At 40.3% G+C, this 25,799-nt stretch overlaps 1 protein-coding gene across 1 annotated transcript in view; it reads left to right on the top strand.

Moving 5' to 3' along the window:
* LOC126175444 (15-hydroxyprostaglandin dehydrogenase [NAD(+)]-like) overlaps nt 1–23,335 on the top strand; it is a 96,067-nt gene extending 72,732 nt beyond the window's left edge. Inside the window, exon 6 of the mRNA XM_049922248.1 lies at nt 23,032–23,335. Coding sequence (XP_049778205.1) covers nt 23,032–23,146 — 115 coding nt within the window. The 3' untranslated portion in view covers nt 23,147–23,335. The remainder of the gene's footprint in view (nt 1–23,031) is intronic.
* The last annotated feature ends 2,464 nt before the right edge of the window (nt 23,336–25,799 follow it).

Raw genomic sequence — 25,799 nt, 5'->3', positions numbered from 1 at the left:
GTGTATGGGATACATACCAAATAGAATTAACAGGGGATACTGAATACGCAGAAGGAAGTACTGCAAAATGACTACAGGTGTGTTTAATCCATGGGAATGCACGATAGAAATGCTGAAGAACCTGAACTCTCAGATAATTGAGGGTAGACGAAAACTGTCCCATGAAAGCCAACTTTGTTTCAAGAAGATGTTTTAAGTATGTCATCTAGGGTTAGGCTGTGTTGATAACCTAATATTGTGAAGACAAGATTAGATAAATTACAGTGCATACAGAGGAAAATCCAGGATGGAATGTAACAATATTATGAGAAAGAAAGCTACTCACCATATAGCGAAGATGCTGAGTCACAGATAGGCACAACAAAAAGTGTTTCACACTTAAACCTTTCGGCCAATGGTCTTTCTCAACAATACACACACACACACACACACACACACACACACACACACACACACACACACAATTGCAGTCTCAGGCAACTGAAACCCCACTGTTTCAGTTGTCTGAGACTGCAGTCGTGTGCGTGAGTTGTATTTACATGTGTGTGTGTGTGTGTGTGTGTGTGTGTGTGTGTGTGTGTGTGTGTGTGTGTATTGTTGACAAGGGCCATTGGCTGAAAGCTGTAAGTGTGAAACACTTTTTGTTGTGCCTATCTGTGACTTGGCATCTCCGCTATGTGGTGAGTAGCAACTTTCCTTCTCATAATTTTGTTACAGTGCATACAGAGGTGTTTAAGCAATCATTCTCCCTGTGCTTCATATGTGAATGAAACAGGAAGAAGCCCAAATAATCGGTACAATGTGAAGTACCATCTATCATGCACTTCACACTGGTTCGCAGGAGAAATCATATTTGGAGTAATATGCCTGTGAACACAATGGTTCTTGACCTCAAATTGTTCTGAGAGCACACAAAAAGAATAGGAACAGTTTATCTTAAGAGATTATAGTATAGGAGCAATGAGAAAATTGCTCTAACAGGCACAAAGATAGAAACGATATCAATGAAATCTTGTTTTCATCACATTTATACATGTTACACAATAATGTAAGATAAGTGTCAACTTCATCTGCAAACAAGTTCTGTTTATAAAGCTTTTCATCTGCAAACAAGCTTTTCAAAGTAGTTGTGTGTGTTTTGTTCAAATGAATATTTGTGAGTTAAATAGTTTGACATCAGCAGAAATTAATATGAGGTGGGAAGAGGTTTATAACAAAAATGCTTCTTGATTTTCTGTATTTAAGAGACTGGTTGTCAAATTCAGATGTGGTTATACTTCTCTTCAGGATGATCCTTGTGAAAAATTTCACAATACTGAATTAATAGATGAAAACACTGACATAGTGTACAACATTATCACAGACCACTGTTGCTTAAATTTACAAATTATAAAGCTCAGCGTTCAGTCGTCCTTTTTTGCAGGTTTTATTTGTCAAATCCAGATTTCGGCTAGTGCCCATCAAATATCAATGCTAAAAAATACAAGAGCAACATGATCAGGCTATACTATAAAATGTTTCAACTCGTGGCATAACCTATGTGGCTTATACAGTAGATTACATACCAATATTTTCTAGTGTCATTGCGTGTCAGTTCCCTGGTGTTTTGGCGACAATCATAATTCTTTGAATACTACTGTTTAATGAAGGTAGGCTGTGGGGAGAACACTTCATTTGGCTGTATGACACCCTCTATATGAACTATGTAATATATAACACTCAAAGGAGAGCAATTGTGGTCTCCAGTAAAATAATTTCAAATTTGCTTGGGAATCACATAAAATAAAACATAAGTAAAATTTTTTACATTGCTGTCTGACTTATTTCCACATTTTCCAGTAAACACAGAAAATATTTTTAAAAAATTTCAGGTTCACTTCTTGCGAGTCAATTGTTTTGTTATTCTGTAAACACATATGTAACGTCAGATGGGTCAAACCTTTTTTAAAAATATATTTACAAGACACAAGGAGGCACATGCTGTATGTTGCAACTATTAGAATTGATTTGATTTAAATGTTTTTGTCTTTTATACTATTTTTCTCTTTATTTAAACATCATGATGGGTATGTTGTTCCTCTTATTTGCTGAATGGTTCGAAGATGGCACCAATTGTAAGCAAGATGGATAGTCGGTGTGACTTGCCATTCCATTACAGATGTAGACAGTACTAGTATCTGTGTGACTTCAAACAGATTTTAATTATAAATACAATAAAACCAATACACTGAATTGCTGTTATTAACAATGTACAGGCATCTAAACTAACGTACCATGGAGAAAGTTCTGCAGGTTCAATGTTATAACCATTGTATGTTAATGGCTGCTACATAATAGCGTGACGGCAGGAGCTACTTCATTCTCCCTGTGTCACACCTTACATTGTTAACTCGCAACAGGTTTTCAAACTATTCCCAGAACAGTGCATTTTCATAATAACCTGATCATTAATCAGGTTGCAGTTGGCATTCTTGTGATGGCAAAAGATCTTCAGCTCTTCTAGGAGGTCGAGAAACCTCAGCCTCACATTATATGCCAAAGTCGGCAACTTATGTTACGTTGTAAGTATATGAGCAGCCATACTCGATTTCCCCATGGTATCTTTTCTGCCCAACGTGACGTGTTCCCCAAACCTAATTTCCAGCCTCCTTCCTGTTTGGTCAACATAACAGGCCCTACAGTCCGGGTTATCAATTTTATGAACTCCAGAAGTATGAGATAAGTTCTTTGTATATACATCCTGTTGCAAAAGACATCCTTTTGCAAAAGACACTGTCACATTGTCCTTTCTATAGATAGTTGTTGTCCTTGTACTCATTTTTCCATAGTGAGGCAAACTAACAAACTCAGTATTTTCTTTAGAAGCTGTATTATTGTAAAGAGTCATCTTATTTTTCTATTTATTAGCTATGTTCTTATATATATATGAATATAATAGAGGGAAACATTCCACGTAGGAAAAATATATCTAAAAAGAAAGATGATGAGACTTACCAAACAAAAGCGCTGGCAGGTCGATAGACACACAAACAAAAACAAACATACACACAAAATTCTAGCTTTCGCAACCAACGGTTGCCTCGTCAGGAAAGAGGAAAGGAGAGGGAAAGACAAAAGGATTTGGGTTTTAATGGAGAGGGTAAGGAGTCATTCCAATCCTGGGAGCGGAAAGACTTACCTTAGGGGGAAAAAAGGACAGGTAACACTCGCGCACACACACACACACATATCCATCCGCATATACACAGACACAAGCAGACTGCAATAAATACTTTTCTACTCAACAATGAATTACCCAAGAATATGATGCCATATGAAAGCAGTGAATGAAAGTAGGCATAGTAAGCTAATTTACTGAGATTCTTATCACCAAAATTTGCAATAACCCTAATAGCATACGTAGCTGAACTCATACGTTTCAGCAGACCATCAATGTGTTGCTTCCAGTTTAACCTTTCATCAATGGACACACCTAAAAATTTTGAAAATTCTGTCTCAGCTACAGACTTCTGTTCAAAGTCTATATTTATTACTGGAGTTGTGCCATTTACTGTACGGAACTGTATATACTGTGTTTTATCAAAATTTAAAGAGTGTCCATTTGCTGAGAACCACTTAATAATTTTGTGAAAAACATCATTTACAATTACATCACTTAGTTCTTGGTTTTTGGATGATATTACTATACTTGTATCATCAGCAAAAATAAACTAACTTTGCATCTTCATCAATGTGGAATGGTAAGTCATTAATGTATATAAAGAACAGTAATGGACCTAAGACCGAACCCTGTGGGACCCCGTACTTGATAGCCCCCCCGTTTGAGGAATCAGCTGTTGTTTCAACATTACATGAACCACTTATTTCAACTTCCTGCATTCTTCCAGTTAAGTATGAATTAAACCATTTGTGCACTGCCCCCCTCAAACCATAATGATTTAAAACTTTCTGGCATAATGATTAAGCTTATCTAAAAGAATTCCATGATTCACACAATCAAAGGCCTTTGAGAGATCACAAAAAATACCAATGGGTGATGTCCGGTTATTCAGAGCATTTAATATTTGACCAGTGAAAGCGTATATAGCATTTTCTGTTGTAAAGCCTTTCTGAAAACCAAACTGACATTTTGTTAGTACTTTATTTTTACAAATATTGGGAGGCTACTCTTGAATACATTACTTTCTCAAAAAATTTTGATAGACCTGTCAGAAGAGAGATTGGGCGATAGTTGTTGACATCTGACGTATCCCCCTTTTTATGCAATGGTTTTACAGTGGCATATTTCAGTCTATCGGGGAAAACACCCCGCTCCAAAAAGCTATTACATACATGGCTGAGAATCCTACTTATCTGTGGGGAACTGGCTTTAAGTACCTTGCTGGAAATGCCATCAATTCCGTAAGAGCTTTTACTTTTCAGTGAGTTTATTATTTGAAAAGCTTGGAATTGATACTTTCAACGACTGTCTCCTCCTTTATAGAATTGGGGAGAGGTTTATGAACCTCATTTGTAATAATATTATTAATCGCTAAACTAATCTTATTCTGATAAAGTGTTAGCATTCTCAATGAGTCAGTAGCATACTTAGTATTGACTACCATGTCTTTTGTAGCCCTGCGATCCACTTTCCCATTTACATTATACTTCAAACACTTACTAAGCATTTCCATTTCACTCTGATCAAAAACAATGTTAGTCAAATTCAACGCTCTTGCGAACTAGTTGAACTTTGATATACAATCTTCATTACTCACTGTTGCCCTGTTTTCCAAGCTCACAATCTTATGATGATATTTTTGTTTTATTTTATGTACTGCATTATCCACTATGTTCCTAACACATGTATGACTGTGTCGAAGGCTAAAGGCAAAAGTACATTGGCAAGTTCAAAATGTGACCCATGTAAGTTATCACTGATCACTTGTTTTTTCACAAACAAAGCCCTAATCTCATTTTTCATTATGACCACTTCACATTTTTCATTATGACCACTTCACATTTCTGCCTACATCATGCCATTCAATTGTTTGTATTCTTGTTGTTGAACTGTGACTGTACATACTTTGGCAAGAGCTATTAGAAACACACATTTTGTTGAATGCTATATGCTGGATGGTGACTGCCAGTTTTATCTTGAGCTTCTTGTACCTGTAACATGTAATGCTGGCCCAGCTAGGTAAAATCTTCATCAGGTTACCTTCCATTAGGAATGTGGGCGCTCTCAGTGACTGTGTTCTGATTTATAAATCATAGACTGCAGCAATCAGTTGTCCTTTTTTGCAGGTTTTATTTAGCAAATCCAGATTTCGGCTCGTGCCTAGCCATTATCAATGCTAAAAAATACAAGTAATATGTGGTGAGGTGATACTATAAAAAGTTACAACTTGTGGGATAACCTATATGGCTTATACATTAGAATACATACCATTATTTTCTAGTCTCAATGCATGTCAATGTTATGAAAAATGCACTGTTCTGGGAATTGTTTGAAAACTTGTTGCTAGGAAACAGTATAAGGTTCGACCCAGGAGGAACGAAGTAGCTCCTGCCGTCTTGCCATTATGTAGCAGCCATTAACATAATACTGTACGAGTACTATGGTTGTTATAGAACATTGGTTATAGAACATTATTGAACCTGCAGAACTTCCTCCATGGTACGTTAGTTTAGATGCAAGTACATTGTTAATAACAGCAATTCAGTGTATTGGTTTTATTGTATTTATAATTAAAATCTGTTTGAAGTGACACAGATACTAGTACTGTCTACATCTGTAACAGAATGCCAAGTCACACCACCTATCCATCTTGCTTACAATTGGTGCCATCTACGAACCACACAGTAAATAAGAGGAACAATATCCCCGTCATGATGTTTAAATAAAGAGAAAAATAGTATGAAAGACAAAAACATTTAAATCAAATCAGTTCTAATAATAGTTGCAGCATATAGCATGTGCCTCCTTGTCTTGTAAATATATTTTTAAAAAAGGTTTTACCCATCTGATGTTACATGTGTTTACAGAATAACAAAACAATTGACTTGCAAGGAGAGAACCTGAAATTTTTTTAAAATATTTTCTGTGTTTACTGGAAAATATGGAAATAAGTCAGACAGCAATGTAAATAATTTTACTTATGTTTTATTTTATGTAATTCCTATGCAAATTTGAAATTCTTTTACTAGAGACCATAACTGCTCTCCTTTGAGTGTTATATATTACATAGTTCATATAGAGGGCACCATACAGCCAAATGATGTGTTCTCCCCCCAGCCTACCTTCATTATACAGTAGTATTCAAAGAATTGACTGTCGCCCAAACAACAGGGAACAGACATGCAATGACACTAGAAAATAGTGGTATGTATTCTAATGTATAAGCCATATAGGTTATCCCACAAGTTGTAACTTTTTATAGTATCACCTCACCACATATTACTTGTATTTTTTAGCATTGATAATGGCTAGGCACGAGCCGAAATCTGGATTTGCTAAATAAAACCTGCAAAAAAGGACAACTGATTGCTGCAGTCTATGATTTATAAATCAGAACACAGTCACTGAGAGCGCCCACATTCCTAATGGAAGGTAACCTGATGAAGATTTTACCTAGCTGGGCCAGCATTACATGTTACAGGTACAAGAAGCTCAAGATAAAACTGGCAGTCACCATCCAGCATATAGCATTCAACAAAATGTGTGTTTCTAATAGCTCTTGCCAAAGTATGTACAGTCACAGTTCAACAACAAGAATACAAACAATTGAATGGCATGATGTAGGCAGAAATGTGAAGTGGTCATAATGAAAAATGTGAAGTGGTCATAATGAAAAATGAGATTAGGGCTTTGTTTGTGAAAAAACAAGTGATCAGTGATAACTTACATAACTTACATAACTTAAACATTTTGTAGTATCACCTGATCATGCACTACTTTTATTTTTTAGCACTGGTAATTGATGGGCACTAGCCGAAATTTGGATTTGCCAAATAATACTTGCAAAAAAAGGACGACTGAGAGCTGCGCTCTATAATTTATAAATCGGATCACAGTTGCTGAGTGCATCCACGTTCCTAATGGAAGGTAACCTGAAGCTGATCAAATGTGTAAGAAATAGATGATGAATGGCATATTAGAAGAAAGATTAACTGTGAGAGATTTTTTCGCAGTATGGATGAAATTTTCCAAATTCTGACAAAAAGTAAATGCAAAAACAACATGTGAACCATTTTGAAAATGATCTAACTGAGTTAGAGGCATCATACTCGAACATTATCCTGCTCCCAAATATCTTGGAGTAACTCTGGATCGACGATAACATATAAAATGCATTGCCTAAACACCAAACAGAAAGTAGCAGCCAGAAATAACATAGTGCAAAAATTGACAGGTACATCATGGAGTGTTAATCCATGCACTGTGCGCTCAAGCGCACTTGCTCTATTTATTCCACTGCTGAATATGCATGTTCGGTATGCTACAAGTCCAGTCATGCCAGGAATGTAGATGTGGCTCTAAATGAGTCTTGCCGGATTATCAAAGGTTGCTTAAGACCTACTCCTGTGGACAAACTCCATTGCCTCGCTGGCATAGCTCCTCCTGAAATCAGACGTGAGGTAGCTGCGAGATATGAGAAAAGTAAGGCCACAACGAAGGAAGCCCATCCACTATATGGTCGTCAGCCTGCACACCCTAGGCTGAAATTGAGAAAGAGATTCTTGACAACTACTGAGGCCCTCATCGAGAATCCACATACGGCAAGGATCTCGCGATGACGGGAGAAATGTTGGTATTTGGGAGAATGGATGGCTCCAAAGGAAGAATTTCCCTATGGACATTCGGAGAAGTGGTCAATAAGGAGGTCTGTCAATAGGTTACAATCAAACACAATGAGATGCAAGACCAATCTGCGGACTTGGGGTTTCTCTGTGGACTCAGTTCTGTGCCAGTGTGGCATTGAGCAGACTGACAGCCGTTTCATTCAGTGTTCCTCATCACCAACCACCTGCACCATGCAAGACCTTATGAGAGCTACACCAAATGCTCTTGAAGTGTCCAATTTTTGGTCTTCTTTTTGTAAAATTATGTAAACACTTAATATATATATTTATAGACACACATACTTTTGACACGATAAATAAATAAATAAATAAGTGTGCTGATTTGTTTCTGTGGATGCCACATTGGTCCACCACTTCAGCCAAAAATATGTGAGAAGAGGATTGATTGTAAAATTACCAATCAACTGTCATCAGGACACTACAAATGGTCTGCCAATGAGCAGACTGAAATTCATGAATGGAACAATTTGTAAAGTATGGGAAAGGCAACAACTTGCTTATAGCAGACCTATGTGTGGCGCACGGAAACATGTGACAGAAAACAGTATTCACGCTACCTTTTGAGCTCTTGCTCTTGTTCTGATAAAAGTACACACATTCACAGACACAGCCATGCTTACATCCAAATGCACTTTCCTTCAGTTGCATTGAGACTGAATATTGTTTTTTTGATTATAGAGAGCAGTTGCCTGGCCTGCTGGAAGTGGGGAACAGATAGGGAAAGATGCACGAGGCAAGAAGGGGGTAGGGAGATAGTGAAAGACAGGTTTTCTCACAGATTACTAAGTGGCTGCACAACAAAATGAAAGGATTTCAGAGGGTAGAGTACATAGGGGTATAGAGGGAGGGGGGGAGGGGAAGGTGGAGATGAAGAAGGGAGACAGGAGAGGAAAGAGAAAGGAAGAGAGGTGGAAAGGGGGGGGGGGAGAGAATGCCCACATAAGGGGAGGAGGAAGAATGATAGGAGAAGGCAGTATATGATCTGGACAGGGAAGGAGAGGTGTGGACAGAAGAAAGAAGGGAAAAAGTAAGTCGAGACAGTGGGAAAAAGTTAGTGGAGGTTAGGCCACGAGTATTGCTAGTGTGTAGGATATGCTGGAGAGAGAATTTCTATCTGCATAGCTCAGAGAAGCTTGTGCTGGAAATAAGTATCCAAATGGCCTGCATAGTGAAACAGCTGCTGAAATCATTTATGTTGTGGTATGCAACATGTTTGGCAACTAAGTGGTCAAGTTTGCTGATTGCTCCAGTTTGGTATGGGCTCTCATTCGAGTAGACAGTTGGGTACTAGTCATGATTACATAAAATGCTGTAAAGTAATTGCAGCTTAGCTGATACACAATATGGCTGCTTTCACATGTGGCCCTTACTTTTATAGGATAGGATAGGAAATGCCCTTGATGCACTGCAGAAGTAGTTGGTGAGTGGGTATATTGGACAGGTCTTGCCCTGGCTTCACCACAAGGGAATGGTCCATGGGGTGCATGTTTGGAATAGGGATGGGCAAGGATATTCTGTAGTGTGGGGGGATGGGGGGTAGGAGACTACTTTGTGTGATGTGGTTAGGATTTTTGATAGAATTATCCTTCATCTCAGGGTATGACAAGAGTTTGTCGAAGCCCCAGTGAAGGAAGTGGTTGGACTTTTCAAGGCCAGGATGATCAGAGTAGTGCTGGTTGGCAGCTGGTTAAAAGGTTTGCTGTTGTCACAGGATGAGATGGCACAGCTCGTCCATAAACAGATCTCTACACAAAAACATACCCACATCACCCGAAGTAGTGTTCTGCTGCACAGCCACCTACAGAGTGTTCTTGTGAATCCCTACTCCAATCCAGCTCTCAGTCATGTGCCCCATGGCACATTGTCTTGTGGTTGAGTCAGGAGCAAGAGCCTTCCCATCCAATCACCGACTATCTCCTATCACAGGTATCTTCTACCCAATAAAAAACAGGGTCAAATGTGAAAGTGGCCATGTTACACATCACCAATGCAGCAATTACTGTACTGTTGTACAGCATTCTATGTGGCCGTTACGAGTAACGAACTGTCTTCTCGCATAAATGGACACTGCCAAAACGATGACCAAACTCGGACTTGACCATCCAGTTGCCAAAAATATTGCACACCACAACACAAATGACTTACACAGCTGCTTCACTATTCGGGTCATTTGGGTACTCCCTTCCAGCACAAATTTATCGAAATTACAAAGGTGGGAATTGTCTCTCCAGCATATGCTGCACTGTTGCCACCCCCTGGCATAAACCTCTGCAAACTTTCCACTGTTTTATGTTACCTTTACCCTTCTCTCTTCTGTCTACACCTCCTTCCTTGTCCAAATTGTGTACTGCCTTCTCCCACCACTCTCACTCCCACTTCTACTCCCCCCCCCCCCCCAATGTGACCCCCCTCTCTCTCCCCCTCTCCCTCTCCCTCCTCCTCTCCTTCTCCCCCCTCCCCTCCCCTCTCACCATACCCTCTCCTCCATTCTATCTACCCTCTGAACTTCTGTTATCTTGTTGCGCCGCCCCTGAGACACCCATTGAAATATCTGCCTCACACTATCCTGCAGCCCCCTTCTTGCTTCTTTCTCTAACCCCTCCCCCACCTCTATTTGACCAGGCAGCAGCTCTCAATAATTGACAGCTGCTCTCAGTAATCGATAACCACTCTAGCTGTGCCTGCAGGAGTGTATATTTGGATATCTGTGTGAGTATCCATTGCAAAGAGAGCAAGAGTGTGAAAGCTGGTGTGAATGCTGTTTCGCATTACATTTTTGTGTGCACCACACATCTGTCCCCTTAGTGTGAGTGATTGGCTTTACCATATTTTATGAATGAAAAAACTGTATGGAAGTATATCAGTAATTTCTATAGGAATGTTCACTCTGTTAGCAAGTTTTGACCCCATTTAACTTCCATCTGTTCCTACATTTACAAAATTTGGGGCTGGAAATGTTCCAAATTGAATGAAAATATTGTTGCAGGTATAGAGGAGTATTTTGCACACTTTCCTGGCTCACATTTCAGGGACAGAATTTACACACAAGAAAAATGTTAGAGATGGGATGTTGATTTAAAAGTGGTTGATATAAAAATACATCTTATTGTTTATGTAAAAAACAAACTAATTCATAACCAGCCTGATAACTTTTCATCTTCAACTCTAACTGTAAATCTGCGTAAAGCTATAGGCACCAAATATCACATAGAGTATAAACAAAGTAACTGAAAAGGTACACTGAAACCACGAAGTATCATAATTATGTTAGTGTTGGGCCCATTCATTACTTCATAAACAAGAGGATGAAGCTAGAAAGAAAAGGAAAGAAAATTATGGTTCCTGGAGTGGTTGACAGGAAGTGACCAGGTACTAGAAGAAATAGATGATGATCAGTAACAATATAACACCACAAGACTTTTCGGCTTCTGAGTAACTTGAACAGAGAGAAGCAGATTGACCATATTGCAGTCTGCAAAACAACAACAAAGCAAATTATGAAGATCAAAGTATGGAGAGGTACCATATGTGATTCAGTTATTATCTCAAGAATGTTAAGATAAATTTTATTTGTCCCAAGAAGACTCTGAAAATTGGAAATTCTTTGCTTAGACATGATAAAACTTAAGATCAGGCAAAATGTTTAGGTGCTGTACCATTGGAACATAGGAAAAAAATAGAATAATATTTTCTCTTGACATAAAATTTCAATTCATTAACTTAATATACAGAAGACTCTTGAAAATAAAATAAAAATTGGATTACAGTTTTTCTTAAAATTCACTTTAGGATTTAGGAAACTGACTGACCTTGCCTCTGAGATCCAGCAGGCAGATACTGCAACAATCTTGGTGGCTCCTTAATAAAAACCATTTAATATCTGTATCATTGACTTTTTGGCTTATGTTCTTGGTGTTAATACAGCACTCCACTCACAACCACCATGGCTTTGTACCCTGAGTACACATTCGTGCCGCATGCAAACACTTTAGTGGCAACAAGTTCTAGTGACATGTTTACTTCTGGATATTGTATATGGATGCCAAGTTTAAGTAACTGTGGCAGCAACAGCTGTCATTGTAGCAGCAGCTGCAAGAGCAGCAATTTGCAGCTCAAGAGCAGTAGGCTACTCTTCTCCAGTTCTGATCTCATTAGCAACAAATACGTCAGTCGGGTCTCCAGGGGCTCAGCATATGTTTGCTGGGTATGGGCCTGGTGACACTGAGGTTTCTGAGCTGTGGCTGGTAAGTCTGCAAGCCCTGTTGCCATAAGTTTTGGGCATTCTGCACTCTGTGGCAGTGGAATGTTTTTGCAACAGAGAATGGGGATCTTGGTTGAACCACCCAGATCACAGTGATGGTAAAAACTTCTATAAGAAACACCTCAATCAAAGGTATGCTGCACACCAATGAGGTGCATAGCTTTGAGGTAGAACAGTCCTTAGGAGGCACTCTCTGGGGAAACTACTGTACCACAGTTGTATAAGGCTTACCTAGACACACAGAGCTCTCTTTGGGTGGACCATTTTTTTTGTAGCTACACTTGGGACTGAGATGGAACCCTCAAAAATTTTCTCCTTCACATCCCAGCAGAATGGAGGGGCCACTGGCAGGTACCAACACCCACTCTAACAAGACAGCTTGTGTTGCCAGTCCTCCAGGCTCAAAAATTTTTCAGAGTTCATGTCATGATGTGGACACCTCGAAGCAGGAAATCACACACTAAATTGCCACCTCACATGCTCTGTAAAGTTTCCTCCTGCATGAAAGACATCTTCCACTAAAAGTGCTTTCTTTGCATTACTACACTCAGCTTACACAAGACTTAGACAATGACACAACTAATAGCTGCAATGTACGTGCAACACTACTTCCCCCACCCTACCACTGCAGGTCCACAGAACATATGCATGCAAGACCTGAATGAGCTGCCAACCTTGCACACCCTGCAAGGTGAGATACAGGAGGCTCGCCACTTAAGGAAGACTTCGGGGATACTTAGTATAAGGCCATGAAGCCTCCCGCTTGTACTACATCTTTTGCTTCGGCCCGTAAAAAGCCTGTTCCAACTGTTGATGCCTCTACACAAACTGTGGTTTCTGGTGCCAGTACTAATCTAAAACCTGCCTTCGTCAGTGCACTTGCAAAGCTGCAGAGGTGTTGCGCTGCTACCATGAGTTGGAGTTTAGATCGAACAATTCTGAGTCTTACAGCTGCCTAATCTCCATGTGGGAGCTGGGTTTGTCACTGTCTGAGGCTTGTGATACTGCACCTGGTCATGACCAAATGCAGTACACTATTCCAAAACATCCCAAAGATGTTCTGTAGAATTCAGGTCAGGACTCCATGCAGGTCAGTCCATTACATGGATGTTATTATCATCTAACCACTCTTCCACAGGCCATGCATTATGAACAGGTACTAGATCATGTTGAAAGATGCAGTTGCCATCCCTGAATTGCTCTACAACAGTGGGAAGCATGGAGGTGCTTGAAACATCAATGTAGGGTTGTGCTGTGATAGTGCCACTCAAACCAACAAGTGATGCAAGCCTCCTCAATGGAAAACACAACCACACCATAACACCACCGCCTCCGAATTTTACTGTTGGCACTACGCACGCTGGCAGATGACGTTCATCTGCCATTCACCATACCCACACCCTGCCACCGGATCGCCACATTGTGTACCGTGATTTGTCACACCACACAGCATTTTTCCATTGTTCATTCCTCCAATGTTTACATTCCTTACACCAAGCGAGGTGTCGTTTTGGCATTTACAGGCATGATGTGTGGCTTATGAGCAGTTGCTCAACCATGAAATCCAAGTTTTCTCACCTTCTGCCTAGCTGTCATAGTACTTGCAGTGGATCCTGATGCAGTTTGGAATTCCTGTGTAATGGTCTGAATAGATGTCTGCCTGTCTTCCATTACGACCCTCTTCAACTGCTGGCAGTCTCTGTCAGTCAACAGACGAGCTCGGCCTGTAAGCTTTTGTGCTGTACGTGCCCCTTCAGTATCATGTGCCTCTTCAGTATCACAGTGGAAACAGTGGATCTAGGGATGTTTAGGAGTGTCGTACAGACGTACGACACAGATTATATCCAATCACCTGGCCACCGTTCGAAGTTCACGAGTTCTGCATACCAACACATTCTGCTCTCTCACAACATCTAATGACTACTGAGGTTGCTGATCTGGAGTACATGACAGTAGGTGGCAACACAATGCATCTAATATGAAAAACAATGTTTTTGGGGGTGTTCGGATACTTTTGATCACAGTGTAAGTAACACGTGTGTTACTACTTGCAGACCGAGTATTCTAGGGCAGCTCCACCAATGGGGGTTTTGTGACCACCTCCCCATCTTCACGCAGTCCTTCCTCTCTAAGTGCTTTTTTCAGTCCCAAGTTAGTGACTTGCTCTTGAATTGTTTTGAGCAGGAAAACAATATTCATCAGGGCAGTATTTTAATTGTTACTCTTAGCCGTAGTCATAAACAATATCACTTCTAAGGTAAGGGGTCCTGCACAGTTCTCATTATTTGTGGATGATTTTGCACTTTTCTGTTCCTCCTCCAATGTTGTTACAATGAATCATCAGTTGCAACTTCCAGTGCAGAGTTTAGAGTAGTGGGCTACAAAGATGTATTTTCAATTTTCTGCAGATTAGTGTGTGTGTGTGTGTGTGTTGTGTGAGAGAGAGAGAGAGAGAGAGAGAGAGAGAGAGAGATTAGGCCCGGGGCCTCATTTTCAGCTCCAGGCTTTCATGGTTACCACGTGCGAGACTTGAAAGTCAGAACCTGGAAGTCACTAAATATCTTAAATTGCCGTAGCCAGGCATATGTACTCAAGTTTAATAGGGCTTTCGTGTGATTGCACCTAGACTGTGGGTGGGCAGTGTGTGGATCAGCATGGCATTTTTATCTGAAGTTTATTGATAGTATCCACTATTAGAGGATTAGGCTGGCCATGTGTGCTTATAGCACTAGCTCCATACCAGTCTCTGTGCTGAGGTTGGGAAACTGTTACTCACCTTCTGGTGGCAGCTCATCATATGGCATCATGCACGTAAGTTCCTTGCTGCTCCAAATTCACTTGCATACTATACTGTTGCTCGTCTGTATCTGGAACACCTTTTCTCCAGTTGCCCATGAACAACAATGGCATTTGGGATTCCCAGGCTGTGTGCTGGAGTCACTTGGTGTGAAATAAGCACAACCCCCAACTCCAGGGTTTAAACTGTGTACCACATAGATTACTACTGAGACCCAGAGTAACTTTATAGTTAGTACAGTGCAGGAGAAGTTTGCACTCCTGCATATGTTTTTAATACATTATTTTGTGACAATTTAACCAAGTACCTTGACTCTATAGTTGTATTTATGGGTGGGTCCAAACGGACGGACTCTGCTTGATTTCTGTGTTGTTGTCTGCGTTCATGTCCTAGAGATCCAATTGCCTCACAAGTTTGCTGTATTGGACACAGAATTATACTTGATCTTGTGGGCACTGTAGCAGAAAGACGTGTTTCTAGTGCTAAATTCCTTGTCCGTTCCAATTTTGAGAGGGCCCTTTACTCTTTACCATACTTGCACCCAGTCCAGGATATTCAGGATGCCCCCTTCCAATTACAAAGGCTGGTGTAGGAGGTTTCTTTCTGCTGGGTGCCAGAGCACATGGGTATTGTGGGGAATGAAAGGGCAAATGTAGCAGCCAAGGAGGCATGTCGCCATCTTCAGTCAGTCGAATGTGCCACCCCTCTGCAGGCTCTTGCCTCACTGTTGAGGTACAGTGTCATCTGTTGATGGGAAGAAGAGCATCTGGAAGTGGCAGATAATAAGCTGCATCCAGTAAAGTCTACGGTGCAGCTATGGCATACCTCCTTCCAGCCATGGAGATGGGGTTTGTTTTTGTTGTTGTTGTTGTTGTTGTTGTTGTTGTTGTTGTTGTTGTTGTTGTCGTCTTCAGTCCTGAGACTGGTTTGATGCAGCTCTCCATGCTACTCTATCCTGTGCAAACTTCTTCATCTCCCAGTACTTACTGCAGCCTACATCCTTCTGAATCTGCTTAGTGTATTCATATCTTGGTCCCCCTCCACGATTTTTACCCTCCAATGCTAAATTTGTGATCCCTTGATGCCTCAGAACATGTCCCTTCTTCTTGTCAAGTTGTGCCACAAACTCCTCTTCTTCCCAATTCTATTCAATACCCCCTCGTTAGTTATGTGATCTACCCATCTAATCTTTAGCATTCTTCTGTAGCACCACATTTCGAAAGCTTCTATTCTCTTCTTGTCCAAACTATTTATCGTCCATGTTTCACTTCCATACATGGCTACACTCCATACAAATACTTTCAGAAATGACTTCCTGACATTTAAATCTATACTCGATGTTAACAAAGTTCTCTTCTTCAGAAACGCTTTCCTTGCCATTGCCAGTCTACATTTTATATCCTCTCTACTTCGACCATCATCAGTTATTTTGCTCCCCAAATAGCAAAACTCCTTTACTACTTTAAGTGTCTCATTTCCTAATCTAATTCCCTCAGCATCACCTGACGCAATTCGACTGCATTCCATTATCCTCGTTTTGCTTTTGTTGATGTTCATCTTATATCCTCCTTTCAAGACACTGTCCATTCCGTTCAACTGCTCTTTCAAGTCCTTTGCTGTCTCTGACAGAATTACAATGTCATCGGCGAACCTCAACATTTTTATTTCTTCTCCATGGATTTTAATACCTACTCCGAATTTTTCTTTTGTTTCCTTTACTGCTTGCTCAATATACAGATTGAGTAACATCGGGGACAGGATACAGCCCTGTCTCACTCCCTTCCCAAGCACTGCTTCCCTTTCATGCCCCTCGCCTCTTACAACTGCCATCTGGTTTCGTACAAATTGTAAATAGCCTTTTGCTCCCTGAATTTTACCCCTGCCATCTTTAGAATTTGAAAGAGAGTATTCCAGTTAACATTGTCGAAAGCTTTCTCTAAGTTTACAAATGCTAGAAACGTAGGTTTGCCTTTCCTTAATCTATTTTCTAAGATAAGTCGTAGGGTCAGTATTGCCTCATGTGTTCCAGTATTTCTACGGAATCCAAACTGATCTTCCCCAAGGTCTGCTTCTATCAGTTTTTCCATTCGCCTGTAAAGAATTCACTTTATTATTTTGCAGCTGTGACTTATTAAACTGATAGTTCGGTAATTTTCACATCTGCCAACACCTGCTTTCTTTGGGATTGGAATTATTATATTCTTCTTGAAGTCTTAGGGTATTTCACCTGTCTCATACCTCTTTCTCACCAGATGGTTGAGTTTTGTCAGGACTGGCTCTCCCAAGGCCATCAGTAGTTCCAATGGAATGTTGTCTACTCCCGGGGCCTTGTTTCGACTTAGGTCTTTCAGTGCTCTGTCATACTCTTTACGCAGTATTGTGTCTCCCATTTCATCTTCATCCACATCCTCTTCAATTTCCATAACATTGTCCTCAAGAACATCGCCCTCGAACATAGACCCTCTATATACTCCTTCCACCTTTCTGCTTTCCCTTCTTTGCTTAGAACTGGGTTACCATCTGGGTCTCTCATAAGAGGCTGGAGACCCAGAGGCCCATGAACTCGGGTGAGACTTAGAGCAAAAGTAGATAATGGTAGGTGGGGTAACGTCCTCCTTACTCGTCTTTGTATAGGTTACAGCCATACAACACACGTCATCTTGCTCTGGCAAGAGTACCTTTCAGTGTGTGGTGCATGTGGCATAAAAATCACAGTGCACCACATTTTATTAGACTGGTTTTTACTTTTGAGTCAAGGGGCAGCTGCACTTTTGCTGAAGTATTAGCTGACCGCCAAATGAATGTGATACGAGTTGTAAAATTTTGTAAATTGTCCGACTTGTTCTCTGAAATTTAGGGTGATGGTTTTAATGTCAAGGTGGCTGGCTAATCCATGTTTTTATTTAAGTAATCAGCCAGCCACATATTCATGTCAATTAATTGTAGTTTTCCTGTCATCTTACTTCATTTTATTTAACAGTTTTAGAACATCTGAACACTTTTAACAGCTTATTCCTTGATGTGATTGTGCATGTGATTATGGGTGAGAGTGAATGCAGTTTACCTCAGATTGATTTTTGTCAATCTTATTGCATTTTCTCCTTTTTAATCAGCTTTGTTTCTGCTGATTTTGTAAAACTGTCATTGAATGCCCCTACCCTGCCCCCCCCCCCCCTCTCTCTCTTTCTCTCTCTTTCTCTCTCTCTCTCTCTCTCTCTCTCTCTCTCTCTCTCTCTCTCTCTCTCTCACACACACACACACACACACACACACACACACACACACACACACACAGCATGTTGGAGAGAGCTTGGAAGTCTATCTCAGTCATTTTGAATGCTACTGTTTTTTTAAACATTTATGGTAGACAGCACAGTGCTTTTCTTTTGTCTACTGGTAGTTGTTTATATGAAATGGTGCAAAAACTGAAACCACTCTCAGACTCCAGTGAATTGAATTGTCTTGCAATTATCTCTGTGCTCTTGTTACCTGAATACTATGCTCAGCAGAGGCAGTTTGTTGTGGTTAGGCTCCAGATTAATCACTGTCATAAACAACATGGACAGTGATACACAGCTTGGGCTGCTGACTTGCAGGGTCGTGCATGCAAGTGCAAATTCACGTGTCAGAACTTTTTCAGTCTCCTATGCGGATTCATTGATTTGAGATGTGATTGTGCAGCTTACTCCTGACAGGAAGGTCACCACAAAAGCTTTAGCTGAATCTGATCCTAATCTTGGTGAAGCACTTCAGATTGCTTAAATCTTTCAAAGTTGCTTTGGAAGCTCAACAGGTTTTTACAAATGATGCTCTGGTTTCTCAGATTGTTAGTCACTATTGTAAGCATTGGTCAACTGACGATTCCAACTCACCATCATCTACTTTTGCTCTAAGTCTCACCCGAGTTCATAGGCCTCTGGATCTCCAGCCTCTTATGAGAGACTCAAGTACGTTGATTATTCTGCTTCCTCCTCAGCATTGCATGGTCTTTTCTGTAATGTTTGGGGAGGTCTGAAATGCCCCTCCCTCCTCAGCACTGCAACATACATCACACACATCAAAAACCTTCAGTCCTGTCTGGCAGTTGATGCCTGCATCTTCCAGCAAACAGCTGGGCCTATGGCAAGAGCGGTCATCTGGGTGTCATCTGTCAGCGACCTGCCTGACGGCCGTATGCTCAACAGCAGCATGAGGAAAATGCTGCAGTAAATATGGGTACACTGCAGAATTGGCAGTTTCCTTATTACCCGAGCAGAAAGTCACTTTGGCTTTGATGCTGTTTGCCCAATCTGTGGAGTTCCAGCAAAGTGCCAGCATAGTCTTGTCTTTAATCAAGGGGACTAACTTAAATTAGTGCCCGCTACAGTATCTTTCTCCTATCTTGACAGACTGTAGATGTCTTTTGAGGAGATTTTCGAACCAATGATGGGGTTTGCATGTAACGTTATGGGTCATATTTCTTTGAAGCATTTGGCTGTGCTAAATTTTGCTGAGTTTGACCACTTCCATTTACAGTTCACATGGATTTTCAGGCATAACTTGCATGGCTTCAGGACCAAGGCATTATCTCCCCATTCTACCAAGGTGTTACATCCCCATTTTCCATCAGTCAGTGGGCAGTGCCTATAGAGTTTGTTAAAAAAGTGAACAGCTCATTACATATTTGTGGTGATTCTAAGTCCACAGTTAACTCAAACTGTGACATTTATCCTTACTCACTGCCTCGCTTAGAGGAGTTGTCTAAACTAGGTGGGGGCCACTATTTTTCATAAATTGGTTTAAAGGATGTGTGTATCCAATTGCTTGAAGAGGCTTGATAGCAGTTGATAGTCCTTCTAGGAAAAATAACATACTTCACCACATTTATTCTCAACGTGCCACAGATGGCACACCTTTTGAATCAGCCACATGAGGAGGTCATTGAATTCACACAGGCTTTTCAGCACCTTAAAGATGGTCTCAAGTCACCTTTATGTCTGATGCCTTACATACCTGGTCTGCCGCTGACACTGGTGAGGGATGTGTTGCAGAATTACATTGTGGTGATTTTGTCACACAAGTTGTCAGATAGCTCGCAGCACCCAATAGCCTTAGTCTCCAAAATTTCAAATGCTGCGCTGTTCATCTGTTCCCAGATTGAAGAGAAGGCTTCAGCATTCATTTATGATTTAAGAAGCTTCATGTTTTTTTTTGTATGGCAGTAAGTTTCCTGTTGATTGAACACAAACCCTTAATTTCCTTGTTCAGCCATCGGCCTAAGCTACTAGAGAAGGAGGCAAGCTACCAGATAAGAAGGCACAAAGTTTGCAGCAATACAGTTGTTTTTAATCGGGTATCATTATGAAATATATTTTTGCCCCATCACCCAACATACCAACACAGGTGCCCTACCCTGCCTCCGTCTTGTCTGCGATGTGGAATTCAATCCAAAGGAAACAGCTGTAAACCACCTTGAGCGAATTCTTGCTGGCAGTGTACGAGGTCACCTTGGCATTGTTCTGTGACCCAGTTATGCAAGGTTTTGTTAGTAGTCCAGAAGTGTTGGTCAGCATGTTTCCTCTCATGTCAAATCACTTTTCCACAGTTACTTCGCACTGTGATACTGGCTCAGTGCATAGAAAGCACCTTAATGTTAGCCATGGAGGACCATTGTGGGTTGTCATTCCACCCTCACTTCACCGCTGCATCCTCCAGCTCCATCCTGCATCACATTGGGGCGGTACTTTTGTACTGGCCTGACATTGATGTTTACATTAAGTCTGTGCTGCTCCTGCCATGCCCGCTCCCAGAGTTAAGTTTTCACAGCTTAACATGTTTCACTGTGGAACCACCATGACCAGCCTTGGAAGATTGTCCATGTCGATATCGCAAGACAATTAGGGGGCTCTATGTGGTTGCTGGTAGTAGACACTCTCTTGAACTGAATGTCTGTCATATGCATGCACCCCTGCCACCATCTGTGCTGTTAGAGGATTTGTGCCATTGAAGAGGGCACCTTGTACCCTAGTGTCAGACAATGGCCCCAGTTTATTATCTGAGTTCAAAACCTTCTGTAGCCACAATGGCATTGATCATATGACCACTGCCACTTTTCATCGCACCACCGTGTAGACCGGTCGATGTGGGAAGTCTTGTAAATGTCATCAATCTTGGATGTCTTGCACAGCTTCCTTGTGACATATTGATCCTCGCTCATCAGGCCTGTTCCCACCAGTGGGATCAGTCCAGCCAAAATTCTGCACAAGCAGACACATCGTTTCCTTGTAGAACTCCTATGTCCTAAGTAGCAGGTGCATCCTGCATACACACCTACCTACATATGAGGCTGCTGTGTCTGGGCATGCATGTTCAGTTGGCATACAGGATGGAGCAAAGCATTGTCAGCTGTTCAACATCGAGGCTGGACACGTTCGCATGGCTTGCCAACCCAACAGCTCCAGTCGCAACTGCAGTTCGCAGCCAGTGGCCCTGTCATTACCTCCACCTCAGACCAGATACCAGCTCTCTTCCAGCCACATCTTTCTCCCTCCCTCCGCACATCCTGTAACACAGTATGACCTCCACCTCCATAAGTGGCTGAAGGGATCACAATTTGAAAACCTGTGGAGAGACAGCTACTCCCTATGTCCCAACTGCCCACCACCCTGGTGGCCCTGTCTGCGGGAGTTCTGCCGTTCCAAACCCCCCCCCCCCCTCCTCCCCCTAGCAATGTAAAAGATAAACCATCTTATAGAAATGCCTGAGATAATAATCTAAAAATCTCCTTGGAGAAGATTAAACAAAGGACAAACATAAGAAATAGGCTGATGAGCACACTCTAAACATGTTTGTTAACATGCGATTCATAGAGACTAAATTGGAATGAGGGAAAACATTAAAGAAAAGTGGAAAATGAAAGGTCAAATAAGGATGCATAGACATAGATGTACAATATACATTGCGACTCCTAGAAAACTCTTTTCTGTTGGTTAAAAATGTTGTACATACATTCCTCTGGAACTAAAGTGTGTTTTAACACAACACCTAATATATTGGTTTAGAATAAGGAAATGGGTCTCAATACTATCAGCAGACTTCATAAAACAGAGAAAAGTGTGAAAAATGCAGATGGAGAAACTAAGAAAAGAGTGAACATTGTTACCCTCTGGACTCTGATGAAAATGGATAAGATAAAACAAACATGCTTTTCTCATGTACCTGGAAAAAACTTCAGTTGAAAGGGAGAGTCAGATAATTATGGAACATGAAAAATATTGAAAATTTGGTCTGGAAGAAAGAATGGAACAGTAGTATGTGAAAAATAAGCAATAAAAATACATTGAAGGCAAAAAAGCAGGTGAATTGGAATCCAAAAGTGAAAGATTCACATGAATGATTCCTTATGCCCATTTCTAGCTCTTGTCTCTTACATTTGTCAGATTATTTTCCTGAAGTGCCCTCCACATTGCCTTCTTTTCTAGTATGTAGATAATGTACCTATGTCATTGTAATTCAGCCTTATCATACCCGTGTGATAACATTACTCCAGTTTCCATTTTTTTATATCTGTCTATTTTTCCATTGCACACAGTGCAATTGCAGTACAATTGTGTGTGGCTGGAGAAGAAACAAATTAGCTACTGTGTCCTTTACTAAAAATAGTTCTAGTGTCTGTAAGTAACACTCATTGGATATTGTTTGGGAGGGTCATGTGTCCCCATTAGTCCAACTGTAGTGTATGACTGTAATTTGAGTCTAGAAAATTCATAGGCTGTGCGCCATAACTACTTTGTTTCCCATTTTGAACAAGTAATTAGTTTTTCATTTTGATATAGGCACTTCGTAACTTGTCCATCCTTATTTACCAATTAGTTATCAAAAATCTTCACTTTTATTTGTCCTAGGTCTCAATGAAAGAGCATACTGTTACATACACATAGTTGCCTACTAGTTATTTTCTCTCATTTTAGATATTGTTACAATGAAGTTCTTGTTGGTAAGTATTATCTTCTGGACACTACATTTACTTTCACAATTTATAAGAGAAGATTGTGATATACCTGCCAATTACATCTTACATTTGCATTGTGAAACATTCTAACATTGTGTGTATTAATAATGTTCACATAATATTTGTGAAAATCTGCAGGGCAGAACATGTGGCAAAGGAGCTGATACAGTTATTGCAGAAGGCAGCCAGTGGTTCTGTTTGGATGGTGGAGAAGAACCAGCCAGCACGGGAGATACATTTTACTACCCAGTAAACAGTGGTTTTACTGTTATGACAAGTTTAATTGCACAAGTAGCCTGTTGAAGTGCATCTATCTAACACACTACAAATATTATGCACAATTTTCTTCCGGAGCTTTGCAGATTTATGGGCTTTTTGTGGCTTTTCATTCAAGTCACATTTATCATATGTACATTATGTAATTTGGCCTAAACATTTGTATATTTGTATGTTACACTTAAGAAAGAACAGAATGACTGTTCACCTTTTTTCTAGAATTGATAATAATATTGGTTAAGAGAGGACATGATTACATACTACCAACTTGCTGTGTACATGTGATGGGAGCTAGAAGCATATAAGGGTAAACATGGAATTTTGTTGATGCAGTGGACCATTTTGGGAACGAAAGACTTACCGATTATTCAGTGAGCCAAAGGGATAGTGCTTAAACATGTAATTTAACCCGAATAAGTCACTGATATTTTCTTCTGTAAGAGGCCACTTTGTGTTCAGACCGTTAGTACTGCTGCTGTCCTCTTTTTATTAAAACAACCAAATAAATAAATAAATAAGCTAGAAGTAACTTCTGATGATAATCTTTTTAGTCCAAATTTGTGTAGTGTAATGGTTCAGCTGCTAATTACCTGCATTGTACCGAATTTTACAGAAAAGGATATTAATATTATTAAGAGCTACATATAAGATAATTCTAGCTTATACACAAATCCCAGTAAATTATAACCTATTAAGTCACTTTCTACATCATTAAAGTGAAAGCTTGGCTGTACTTCCCACCAAGGCTGATTCACCTGTCAGACATGTCTAAAGAAAGTAATAATGCAAGGTGGTTAGAAAATGTGTCATAAAATGGAGTATAAAATGAAGGAGTATAAAATTATTGCAGTGGAGGAGGAGGTGGGGTCATCCTGTTGAGAGAGAGAGAGAGAGAGAGAGGGGGGGGGGGGGGGGGATAAATATGTCAACCTGTTAAACTGATAAGCAAGCATACAAAGAAATTTGAGTAGAGTATTATTTAGCATGGTGAACTGGTTATTTGGCTACGGGGGCAGCACATTACATTCAAGAAACACTGGTATCTCCAGTGACATTGCAAGTTTCCACAGTTATGTCTCTTGTTTTGTCATTTGCTGTTTAAGTCACTAATGTGTTTCAGTTGATGATGATAGTGCCAGCTCTCATTCAGATCTGTGCAACCTGATTTTGTTGTATTTCAGTTTCCTCAATCATCTAAGTATCTCTCCTCCAATAGCTATAACGTATTTTTTTTGGCATTTACATTCTCTTAATGTCACAACAGTGATACGTAATGACACAAGACCAAAAGCAGACTGGCCACATGGTATAGATATTTGCACTTTTTGACTAGTAATGCTCAGGTCCGAGTTTTTGTCCTGCTGATTACCTCAAATTTTTCTCTGGTGGAAGGAGCTCTTGTCGACCTTGTGAGGTCAACTGAAAAGCTGCTTGCATACAAAAGCAGTGAAATTGATGCACAATTCACTGAAGTAGTGTCCTCTCTAGAGGCTTGTACCATGCTAGATGACACACAATATCTGTTTATTAGCAGCAAAAGCATCAGCCAATATTTTTTTCAGGTTAGGAAGTGTCGTGATTGACATAAGACAGAAATAGGATTTAAGCGTAGATGGTATGGCGCTAGTAGGAAGGAAATCATTTTCTTGGAAAATTTTGCCAATGGAATGAATAGGAGAACATTGGTGCTCCTTAATTAATGCCTATAGTTTGATGTCATTGTCTCCAAATATTTGTAATTTTTTTCTGTCCAGTTTTATTTGATACTATGAAGTACGTATTCCTGTTACAGTCACAGAGAAGTCACAATGTAGTGGGCATGAAGCAACAGTTGATCTAAATAAACCACTGGCTGCTTTTAATTCTGGTGCTAAATTTTTCATAAAAATCTATTATGGTATGCTGTGTTTGCAAGTATGTAGTCTCATCCATACAATATGAATAGTTAATTCTGCCACCTTTTGGAATCAAATCCTGTAGATGGAACAGTTTTTCCTCAGAGTTTCTTTGCTAGCCTGCAAGTCCAAAGTCTTTGCAGTAAAAGTTTTGAAGTTTTTGCAAAAAGGATATTTCCTTGTCCTGTTCATAATGTTGCAGAACTTTCTATCTAATAGTGCAGTTATCTTTATCATCAGTGAAACATTTATTTCATGCATTTTGTGTATTCTGCCTTGGGGTAGATACTTGAATCCTGCTCTACTTGACATCGTGTCCCTCTTTCGGTAATTTTCACATGAATGACTTGCTCAATTTTCTCTTGTCAACATTTGCTTTTACGTTCTGATGCCTTCTCGGGGCTATCACAAACTTCTCATAAAATTTATGAAGTTAACAGCATGTTGTCACGGCTTCCCATTAAAATATTTTTCGCAATCACTTTTCATGCCTGCACTGTGAGGTAAAATCGTGCTGCTTTGAATTGGAATGTGACTGTACCTAATCATGAGTCAGAGTTAGTTTGTGCTATGGCCCCATAGTAACTTCACCTTGCCGAGCATGAGAAGACATTGTTTTGGTTGTTGTACTGATCCAGTGACAGGAAAGTATAAAATAATGAGACAGGAAAGTACAGGTCCTCTTTAACTCACATGCCCAAAGTTGCGTGTTCAGAATTAAAATCCTTGATATTG

This window comes from Schistocerca cancellata, chromosome 3, assembly GCF_023864275.1.
Source record: "Schistocerca cancellata isolate TAMUIC-IGC-003103 chromosome 3, iqSchCanc2.1, whole genome shotgun sequence".
NCBI lineage: Eukaryota > Metazoa > Arthropoda > Insecta > Orthoptera > Acrididae > Schistocerca > Schistocerca cancellata.
The sequence above is the reverse complement of the archived record's forward strand: the minus strand, read 5'-3'. Positions and strand labels throughout refer to the sequence as shown.